General features: G+C 46.8%; 1 protein-coding gene across 3 annotated transcripts in view; it reads left to right on the top strand.

Annotated features, from left to right (window-relative positions):
- The first annotated feature begins 403 nt into the window (after nt 1-403).
- Nucleotides 404-11,191, top strand: part of CDK12 (cyclin dependent kinase 12) — a 30,318-nt gene continuing 19,530 nt past the window's right edge. Inside the window, exons 1-2 of one of the 3 annotated variants that reach the window (XM_069786398.1) lie at nt 404-1,987; nt 8,172-9,056. In XM_069786398.1, coding sequence (XP_069642499.1) covers nt 936-1,987; nt 8,172-9,056 — 1,937 coding nt within the window. In that variant the 5' untranslated portion in view covers nt 404-935. The remainder of the gene's footprint in view (nt 1,988-8,171; nt 9,057-11,191) is intronic. The other 2 variants (XM_069786397.1, XM_069786399.1) reach the window with 2 other exon arrangements.

The following is an 11,191-nucleotide window of genomic DNA, read 5'->3' as shown; positions in this document are numbered from 1 at the left end:
GGAAGGCCGGGGCCGGCACGCCGTGACAGGCTTCGCGGAGCTGAGGGGCGGAGCGCGCGCGCCTATCCGCCGCCGAGCGCTACCATAAAGATTTGTTGAGGGGGGGGGCGGGGAAGGCGGACGCTGTCCCCGCCCGGCGCCCCAATAAAGTTTGACTCGAAGCCGGCGAGCGCGTCATCGGGCGGCGCGGCTCTCGCGAGAAGACGAGCGCGGCTTTCCTCCGCTCCCCCCCCCTCCCCTTTTCCCTTATTTCCTCCGCGAGGTCTCGCGGGATCCAGCGCGCACTAACCGGCCGGTGAGGGCGGAGGGCGGCGGCGTTCTCGCGAGAGGCGGGCGAGTCTCGCGAGAGTTGGCGGGTTGCCCCCCTTGGACGCGGAGCCGTTTCGCTTTGGGAAGTGAGCGGGGGGGGGGGGCGGCGGCGGTGGCGGCGGCGCTGGGCCAGGCTAGGCCTAGGCCGGGCCGGGTCGGGTAGGGGAGGGGAGGGGGGGAATCGGCGGGAGGCGGCGTCGCCCCTTGGGCCTTCCGGCTGTGAGGGATCCGTGAGGCGGCCCGCGGAACCCCGGACGCCCGGTGCTGAGGGGGTGGGAAAGGGATCGCGGGCCCAGGCCCCGCCTTCCCGGGGAGCCCCCGCGGCGGCGCTGCCCTCCGGGCCTGGGCCCCTCGGATGAGGCGGTGAGGCCGGTGCCCTTCCCCCTCCCCTCCCGGTTCCTGCCCACCCACCCCACCCCCCCCCACTTTCCGCCTCCTCCGGGGCTTCGAGGCGCCGCGGGGCCGCGCTCCCTGCCCCGCTCCCCATGTAGGAGGGGGGTGTTGGCGGCAGGGAGGGCCGAGGCCGGGGTGAATGGTGCGAGGAGCGGGCGCTGAGGAAGTTTGAAGTTTTGGGGGTTTTGGAGGATTCCCCCCCCCTCCCCTCTCTCGAGCACAGTGGAGGAGGAATGCCAAATCCGGAGAGACATGGGGGCAAGAAGGATGGGGGCGGCGGGGGGTCCTCGCAGCACGGGCCTGGCAGCGGGAGTTCGAACAGCAAGGAGAGGCACCGGCTGGCCTCCAGGCACAAGAGGCATAAGTCCAGGCACTCCAAGGAGTCACCGCTGGCAGCCCAGGAGACGGCGGCACCCTTGGGCACGATGATCAAGCCGCTGGTGGAGTACGATGACATCAGTTCGGATTCAGATACCTTCTCGGATGATGTGGCCCTCAAGCTGGACAGGAGGGAGAATGAGGAAAGGAAAGCGGACAGGAGCGAGAGGATGCAGAAGCACCGGCACCACCAGCACAAGCGCATTCGTGAGCTGATGAAGAGCAAACAGGCAGAAAAAGAGAGAAAGTTAGAGAAGAGCCTGGAGGCATCCAGCAGGTCCGGGTCCACCAAGGACAGAGTATCGGGATCCTCCAAGAGACTCCTTGAGAGCGAGGACCACCCCAAGTCACTGTCCTCAAAGAGTAGCAACAAGGAATCCCGGTCAGCCAAAGCGCACAAGGAGAAATCCAGGAAGGATCGGGAGCTCAAGTCCAGCCACAAAGAGCGCAGTAAAAGCCATCGGAAGAGGGATGCTCCAAAAAGTTACAAAACAATCGACAGTCCGAAGCGAAAATCCAGAAGTCCTCACAGAAAATGGTCTGACAGCCCTAAATTGGACGACAGCCCCTCAGGAGCCTCCTACATCCAGGAGTACGATCTCAGCCCTCCCCGCTCTCACACATCCAGCAACTATGATCCCTATAGGAAGAGCCCCGGCGGCTCCTCGCGCCGGCAGTCGATCAGCCCACCCTACAAGGAGCCCGTGGCCTACCAGTCGAACACTCGCTCTCCCAGCCCTTACAGCCGGCGGCAGAGGTCCATAAGCCCCTATAACAGGAGGCGATCCTCGAGCTACGAGAGAGGCAGCGGGTCGTACAGCGGGAGGTCACCGAGCCCTTACGGCCGACGGCGTTCAAGCAGCCCTTTTGCCACGAAGCGCTCTGTGAGCCGAAGCCCCATCGCCAGGTGCGTGCTCTCCACGTTGCCTTCCATGCCCCCGGGAATGGGGATGTGGCTGGGGGTGGTCGGGGTGGCTCCGGGCATGGGAGGGGTTAACCCCCTTCCTCATCTCGGTGGGGCCCAGGTCACTGGCTGCCTGATTTGGCTGCAGAGTGATTTGTGTGGAATTGCTTTGGTTGGGTTCGTGGCAATTCCCTTTAAAATGGTGTTCACACTTTGGAAAACACCTCCCTGACTGGTGGTAGGCAGCGTCCATGTTGGCTCTCAGCAGAGAGGCCTAGGGCTGAATGAGCTCCTGGGATTAAATTACACACCACCTCTGGAGGTGGCCCCCGCAGAAGGGCTGAGGCTCCTGAGGAGGGTTGTGCTCTGAAGGGAGACGGAGCCATTCAGCTCCTGATGCGGTATCTAATGCACTTCCCTGGCAAGAAGTTCAGCCAGGGAGAATGCTTTCACCTATTTCTGGAAGCCTTTATCTGTTTACTGCATGTGGAAACTTGATGATGCTTTTCAAGAGGGTGGCTTGTTTTGAGTGTATTTTGCTCTTTCTGAACTGACTTGTCTTTTCTTTTTCCTTGAATTAGAGATGACCACATGTAAACTCCATCTTTCTAGCCTAAACTTTGTTTTCTCAGTACTAGAGTTTCTTGCTTCCATTCTGAAATCGGGGTGTTCTGGAAGGGCAAGTAGGACCCAGCTGTATTCTGGCTTAACTATAATTTTCTCTTTTTTTTTTTTTTCTTTAGTCAGTAACCTTGCTACAGAAGGAAACTATTATTTGAAGGTAGTTCTGTGTGTTTTATTTCAGATGTTTGTTAATCATCCTGTTATATGCACGAATACATAGTCTAATGTTGATTCTTTTTTTCTGGCTTCAGCTTATGTTAAGTGAGTTTCCAGTTGTCACCATGGGTGCTGCGGAGCTTTGGTTGTAGCTCCATGGCAATTAAGATGTGACCTGGAATGTAATAGCTATAGAAATGCTCTGCGCTGTGTTAGCTGTACTGCATCCTCTGGTCCAAACAGGAGCTGTGAGTGAAGAGGCTGCCTCCAGAGCGCATTTATGTGATCAGCAGTTCCCAAAGAACTCCGGGCTTTTGGAATTTGGCCTTTGTTACTAGAACTCTTAACTTCAGGAATACTGTCTTTTATAGTGGGCTTGAAATAGTGCCTTTGTCCTTGCTGTGAGAGGTGTATTGGTTTTAGCACCGTGGAAGCTGTTACGTAAAATCTACTTACACTGCTGTGACTTTACATAGTGAATATTTCCTCCAGGCTCTTTCTCCTCTGCCCTGTTTTCTCTGTACACCTGAGAGGATCTGAGGGATAGTTGTTAATGGTTTTCTTCTCCCTCCCCTCAATCCTTTTTGCCCTGGTGGCACTGCTCTTACATGTTAGTTACTTGCTAACACTTTTGGAAGGGTGAGAACACAGCAGTAGAAAACATATGTATACTTCATGATATAATTTTGTGTTATGGCACCTGTTAAATGTCCATGTTCAGCCCTAACCAGGGAGAAACCATGAGGAAAATGGAGTGGTATATGAAGAGGTGTTTCTTCCACCCCCCCACATTACTCTACTTCCCAGGAGAACCTGAAGCTTATTCTTTATGTAAATGGCTAGTTGCTTCTGACTTCAGAGATCAAGCAGTTATATTTTCCTGTTCTTAATTATGGGAGCAATTTTGAAGCACTTTGTGCTGCTTCCCTGGACTTACAAACTTTTTAAGGGCATCTTTGACTCACTGTCAAAATGCTAGACCCCAAACCAAAATAGATTCCAAAGGTTACTTACTGTTTACGCTCAGCTTGTACTGAATTCTTTGAATCTCTGACTGCAGTTGATAACCTACTACTTTTCTCTCTTTTTCTGGGCAGATAACTTACTGTGTGATATATTCTTTTAAAGCAGAGCAAAAAATATGGATCACTCCTTCAGAAAACATCCACCTGAAGTGGTTCTAGTAAAGGGGCAGAGGGAATTTAACACATTTTCCATACGTTAGGCAAATTATAAGTTGTAATTTATCGTTGGTTTTGCTTCACTGAGCTTGTAGCCTGTATGGTGAGGTAGTCGGTGTAAGTTTGTGGTCAAACGTCTGCTCCAGAAGCCAAAGGTGGGGCTGACCCTCTGCTGACGGCTGTTCAGGAGCTCACCTGAAGGAGTGGATGGGGATGGGCTGAGCCTTCCTTGCCAGCTTCATCAAAGCCAGCTTTGGTTGATCTGCTGCAGATGAGTGTGTAAATGGAGGCAGCTGACTACACCAGAGTAGCTGGGGAGTGACTGCTTGATCTCTTCTGTTGGCTCCTGTGGAGGGGCAGGAACACTTTGGGAGAGAAAATGTCTTTAACTGGCACACTGATATAGGCAGTGAACATCTGACTATGGCTTAAATGCTTCAGAGGAGGTAACGCAGGCTTTTCTGGGACACTGAATTATTTCCAATGACTGACAATACGGGTTGTTGTTGTTTTTGGTTTTTTTAATGCATTCTGTATTTTCTTTAATCTCCACATCCAAAATACAGTATAAGGAAACTGAATCAATGTGCTGTGCTGATTGGAGAAAATACAGAATGTTTGCATTTCAAATGGCTGTGCAAAACAACTTGCTTTCAATTTAGGAGGAAATGAGGATGATTTGGTCAGTAGGGAAAATAACAGAAGTGGCTTGCCATTCCTTGTAGCAACTGTTGTCATTGCAGCTAAAACTAGAAGAAGAAATTCCAGAGTCCTTCAGCTTGCTGAAGGTGGGTTGTGCTCTGTACTAAGTATAGCAGCTAAGTATGAGTGTGTGCACGTGCTGTAGTAGTGGCCACTGTTATGCAGATCCTTGCCACGGCAAAAGGTCATCGGGCATTCATAAATGAGAAACATTGGCCTTCTGTTTGAGCTTGTTTCCTGATGATTTAAGAGTACGGGGCATGTGGTCAGGCTTCCCAGATACTCGCTTGCACTTTACTCATCTTCTGTTGCAGCTTGGAGCAGGTAATGTATTTTAATGTCTGTAGATGTTCCTAGGAGTTTGTGTAGTGGATAATATGGAAGTATGTAGATGTGGGGCTTTGTTGTTCTGCCAGCTGATTCAGGCTCACCTCTGTTAATGGCTATTAGCTGTGGTTGTTTTCAGCATGAGGAGGTCTGGAGGGTTCCAGCATTCCCTTCTCCAAAGACCATTCTAATCTTCTGATTGTATCAGTTAAATTAATCTAGCAATGCTTTTTTATTTGGATTTTTAGATGAGCCATTGTCTCTGACTTCTTGATGTTAATTCACAGTCGTTGTGGTTAGTATCTTGTATTTCTAGTTTCCAGTGCTAGAGAGACAACAAGGTGTTTTTTAATCCCAGAGCATTTTTATCCAGAAAAAGAACTGCAAGTGAGACTGAATTGCCCCCCACCCATCCCTGATAACCTTAGCAAAGCAAGTGAGCTGTAGACTGTTGTCTTAACACATGTTAAGGGTGAAAGGGGTAAAAGTGCTAACTAGTTGACTGCAGGTAAAGCCACAAAAAGATCATTCCAAAGGATGGAAAGAGTATCTTCAAAAAGCAAAATCTGCCTGTGCACCTTCTGTCTTATTGCATCTTTTTTGAGATATCCAGCAGTGATAAAAGCAAGTGTTGCTGTGGAAGACCGCTGCTCAGCAAGCACTGTAGTGGTGTTGAGGCTGTTGATGGTCTTAATGATATGAGGTAAGATTTGTTGTAGAGTGATCTATTACTGGTTGTGTTGATAGAGCTGGGAAAGCAGACAAGCTTCTGGATGTGGTGCCTTTTTCAGGTCTAACAAAGAAGCTGTAAACACCAAGCTGGAAAATGGGCTTAGAAACAGCAGCTCTTTGTATAATAGGTATAGGTAATTATCATTAGACAACTGAAGAGAAAAAGTGTGAGTGATGCCTGTGGAGCATCTGGGAGGAAATAAGTGGATTTAGTCCTGGTGGAACACAGGAGTGTGTATATTTGCTGACGGAAGGTCAGGGAGTCATCCCCAGCCCTTGGAAGAGCTGGTTCTGTGGTGCAACTCCTTCCACAGCAACCCTTGCATAAGGGAGGTCCTGTCTGCGCACGCCACCGCTTCCTCCAGCATTACCTTTCCCTTGCTTGTGTCCATGCAGGTATCTTTGGTGGCTGCATTTCTAACGTAGTACTATTAAAAATAAGGTACATTTGGACTTTTGGAGAAGTTTATAGAAGATCTGCTGAGTGATGTTGTTGAGAATGTGGCTCTGCAACCAGTTGGAGTAACTGTTGGGGGGCTAATCATGGGGGAGGATGGGAGATGGGGAGCAGGAAACTGAGTATCATGGCATCTTAAACAATCTATCCTGAAAGAATTGTAATAGGGAATGCTAACCCCAAAACTATTTGTGGTTGCAGTAAACTGCATCCTACAGGATTCATTAGGAGCGTTTTTCTTAGCCTTTGGAATGTCTTTGGGCATAGTGAAAACATAACAGCTTTTTTAGCACCTGGCAACTTTGCACTGGGATGTGGCAGGTGAACTGCTATCCAAATGGTAAACTGTGTCTGAGACCATTAATTTGTTAAGCAGAAACCTTGGAAAAATAGGCGACCCTGAGGCAGCATCCCCATTACAGAGAAGTGTGTTGAGGAGGAAAATAGTTGAATGACTTCAGCTGACACTTTTCTCCTTCTGGTTGTATGTTTATTTTGTAAGGCTAAAGGTAAGGACTACCTGCAGTCATAGTGTTCTTTGACCACTGTTAGCATGAGGTTTGGGGTTGCGCTTACTAGTGAAAGGGCAGAATGTTTGTGCTTGGAGTAGCAAGGGAAGAGGGTTCTGGTAAACTCCACACCACTGTGCAGCAAGACCCTTCACCTCCCATGCAATCACAACTATGTCCATCCTTGGAGGTGGTGGTGGTGTCTAGCGAGGAAGCATTAGTCTGTCTTGGTTGTCCAGTTTGTTTTCCAAACATTTGTTGTCTCAGGATAATATTAATTTGAGTAGCACTATAAACAGTTTAGATCTTGTTGCTAATTACATTCCGAGTATGGTTACAAGCGAGCCAGCATCTAACTGCGTTCAAACCTGCTTGCTATTAGGTGTGTTTTATAACTACTGCGGAACTATGTTTTGAGAGAACTCCATGTTTTCAAAAAAAAGGTATGTTCTGAGTAATAAATCATGGAATAAAAATAAACTTTGAGCATAGTTTCTATTAGTATTCATAGGGTCTGATCTCAAAACTTCTTGTTTTGCTGTCGGCTCACACAGCTTCTAAACCCTTCAGAGCCTACCACGTGTACAGTTTCAAGTATGCTGTCTCATAACCTGCAAAATCCTAGTTCCTCCCTAAGTGGAGGAAACAGTTCTGTCTTGTCAGTTATTTTGACATGGACACTGGAAGTACCAGTTTCCAGTTCTATTTTATTTTTTTATCTTGTTTCCGTATCAGTCTCCACTGAGCTTGTGGTTACTGCTGTCTTCTGACTAGGTTCACCCCGTGCTGATGGTGCGTACCCTGATGGTGTGAGGTGTTTCCTGCCTTGCTTGTTGCTTGTATCACAACACAGGCTTTCAGTGTGGGGTTTTTTATTTCTGCATATATACCTGATTTAGAGCCCATTTATTGTAGAGAACGACTGAGACCCTCTGGACATACCTCAAACAATAAAATTTCTGGGGTGGTTTTTTTCTTCTCCTGAATCACAGTGTGCAAATTTGAGTTCTGATGATAGTAAAAGAACCAGGGGGAAAAATTAGCTTGAAGTGAAGTGTTTCCTGAGGCGGCATTCCCATGAGGGCAGTCATATTTTATCCATTGCTTTCTTTTAAAGTTGTACATAATTACTGTGAAAGATTTGTAAACTGCCAGCTCATCCTCTCAGCTGAAGTCTTCTGTTTAGTGCATGCATCTGTGATCTCGTCTTTACCTTGGGGCTTGTCCAATCTTGATCCTTCGTTTCTGTCTTAACAGTATGATTGTGAGGGTAGTCCTGACATTGGAAGGCTGGATGATGACCTGAAGCTTGTACTGCTTTAGTCAATAAACTCATTTCAGTAGTTTTAGTCTCTCCTGACAGGTGTTATGGACTCTCTGAACTTAGTTGACAAATAATGGATTCGAATTACTTTCAGAGAGAGCTATTGATGTTGGTGAATAGCTCAGAGGTTGAGAGATGCTTCGTTTCATTTATCTTCTCCCCGTTCTCTCCACAGGAAGTCTGTGAAGTCCCGAAGCCGAAGTCCTGGGTATTCAAGACACTCATCATCTCACAGTAAAAAGCAGAGGTCTGGATCACGCAGTCGCCATTCCAGTATATCACCGACAAGGCTACCGCTGAACTCCAGTCTGGGGGCAGAACTCAGCAGGAAGAAAAAGGAGCGAGCGGCAGCAGCAGCAGCTGCAGCCAAGGTGGATGGGAAGGAAGCAAAGGGCTCACCTGTTTTCCTGTCTAGAAAGGAGAACAGCTTAGCTGAACTTAAGGAATCTGGAACAGAATCAAAAAAGGTCATCAAAACTGTTAAATCTGAAAAATCGTCTTCAGATACAGAATTAGTGAATTTACTGTATACGAATGCAGAGACTAAAGCCCCTGCAGAGGCAACAAAAATCAAGGCAGAGGAGAACTCTGAGAGGAAACATCCTGTTCCAGTTAGAGATTCGAAACAGACGGGAACAAAAGACTTGAAGCCTGTAGCAGTAGTAGAGGACCTACTATCTCCTAAAGAGACAGACACAGCAGAGAAGGAGATTCCACCCCCACTACCCTCAATAAAATCACCTCCTCCACCTCTGCCGACAACCACACCACCACCTCCAACTCCGCCGTTGCCACCTTTGCCTCCATCACCTGCTGTTCCACCTTTGCCACCATCCCAACTGACTCCTGTTCAGGTCCCTACTTCAGCCCCAACGTCTTTGCCATCTTCTTCCCACCCAAGGACGTCTACTTTATCCTCTCAGGTGAACTCTCAGTCCTCTGTCCAAGTCGCTACAAAAACACAAGTGTCTGTGACGGCTGCTATCCCACACCTGAAAACTTCAACGTTGCCTCCGCTTCCGCTCCCCCCTATTTTAGTTGGGGAAGATGACTTGGATAGGTAAGGTCACACAAGAGCATCCAGTTTGCATTTAAAAGCAAAACATTGAAATAAACGGATTCTTTTGGTTAGTTTGACAGTCACTAGTTTATCCTGCAGAGTGCTCTGAGGACTATGCCACTGGTATAAATGCGTTATTGCACAGCCATTCCTGGTTTTGGCCTTGTCAGGTTTATGTGGAGAGTTTTATGATCCTGTGCAGGTAGTTACATCTTATCTCAGTGAGAAAGAGAGGTTTGGCTGCTGTTTTAATGCTGGTTAGTAAAAGTTTCACATCGCTCTTTGTTCATATTTATTACAGTAATGAAACATGGATCCAGAATTATGCACCCCTTTGTGTTGCAGCCATTTGCACAGGCTTATTTTGAAATTGCTTTTTTTGTTTAATTCCTCCAGCACCGGTACTTAAGTAACAGGAAAGAGCTTAACAATTCCAATAGAAGAACACAAACCAGATCTATTTCTGTTCTAAACTCAACAAACATGCAGGCCATGCCCACATGTAAAAAATGGCATTGGTTTAAATTAAGTATTGTCTTAATTATTGAATAATTAATACAATCCTTATTGCTTAAGGAGTAGGTATTGTTTGTTTGAAAAAGAGTTTGAAAGAGTGAAACTACACCTACTTCAAATTTCTGTTTCCTATCATTTCTAATCAAAACATGCAGACTTAATTCTGTCCTGTAATTGTAGCTGTCGCTGCTCTGGGTCTTGGCTGGTGGTGGTCTTGGCTTCTAATATGAACTGGTCTGAAAAACCTTACTGTGGGAGTTTTCCTTTGGTGGGGAAGGGAACAGAATATCTAAAATGGAGGTGGAGAGGAAGGAAAACAAACTTTTTTTTTTCCTTTTGTAGCTGTTAGTATGTTGTAGTGCTGTTAACGTCAGGTCATCACTGAAATTTTTTTTCTCTATTGGATCTGTTTAGCCTGTAGTTCCCTAACAACCTCTGTATCTTTCTAACCATCGATAAAGATGTACTAGGTATCTCATTGGTTAGTAAAGCATGTTTTTTAGTGAATAGTGTGTTACATGATAGTTATGACTTAATTACCCTGTGGTTGAAGTGAACACTATGTTACATATTCTGATTCATTTAATTGATTTTCATGGTTTGTCTTGGTATTGATGTAAATTAGGGTAATGCTGTCGCTGCAATCAACGTAAAAGTTAGGCTTGTGCATGTTTATGTTGCCCTTCCTAAGCTGTGTAATGTTGTTCAGCAAGTGTCTATTTAGTTTGAATGTATCTGTGATGAGCAGTAGCTTTTAACAGATTGCAGATCTTTTCCCAACTCAAATGCCAGTCTAAGCAAGAGTCTGCTGCTGTGTTGCCTTATTCCAAACACAGAAATTGTGCTGCAAATACTGTATTTTATTTTTTTAGCCACCCACACCTAGAGCTCTTTTTTTACCACCCAGGTATGGCTTAGTTTTGTAAAAGTGTGTTTTATCTCTGCCATCACTATGAACTTAGGGGTGTGGGCAATAATACTGCTGGTTGCTAAGCTTAGTAAATGGATTTACAGTGACTTTTTCCCAATAAAAGGATGGGAAATCCTGCTTCATTTTGCTGAGTCTAGTGGCAGTTCTGTATGACACTGACTGTGTGTGGAAGCTCACCCTTGATCAACTGCCTTCATATTTATGAACAAAATTGTTCTTGGATAGACTTTTGCTTTCATATGCTGAGACTGGGAAAACACTCCAGCTCTGAGACCCTGCACAGGATTTGGAAACGTGCTTTGAAGTGTCCAAGTACAAAACATGCCTCATTCAGTTAGAGACTGTTTAACCTTTCTCAGTGCTTGCTGAGCTCTCAAGACTTATCATCTGTCTATAATGCTTTTAGACTTCACAGCAGTCAAGGTGCACTGTGGGTCGCTTCATGTAGCAGGAGGGGAGGAAAAGCTGTTTAGAAGCAAGTGGTACAAACTTTGTACGTGTTTGGTGTTGCACTCAGAAGTTGCATAGCTTGCATAGGTTCCTAACAGCACCTGGTTGACTGTTCACAGCACTAACATAGTTAAAAATGCAGACCTGACTGATCGCATTCCTGCTATTTTAGGGGAGGGGAAGAAGGGAGGTAGCTTCTAGGAGTCTTTGTTAGGCAGTTGGCGTTTGCACTTCATTA

This window comes from Haliaeetus albicilla, chromosome 7, assembly GCF_947461875.1.
Source record: "Haliaeetus albicilla chromosome 7, bHalAlb1.1, whole genome shotgun sequence".
In the NCBI taxonomy this organism is placed as follows: domain Eukaryota; kingdom Metazoa; phylum Chordata; class Aves; order Accipitriformes; family Accipitridae; genus Haliaeetus; species Haliaeetus albicilla.
This window is presented reverse-complemented; position numbering and strand designations above follow the sequence as displayed.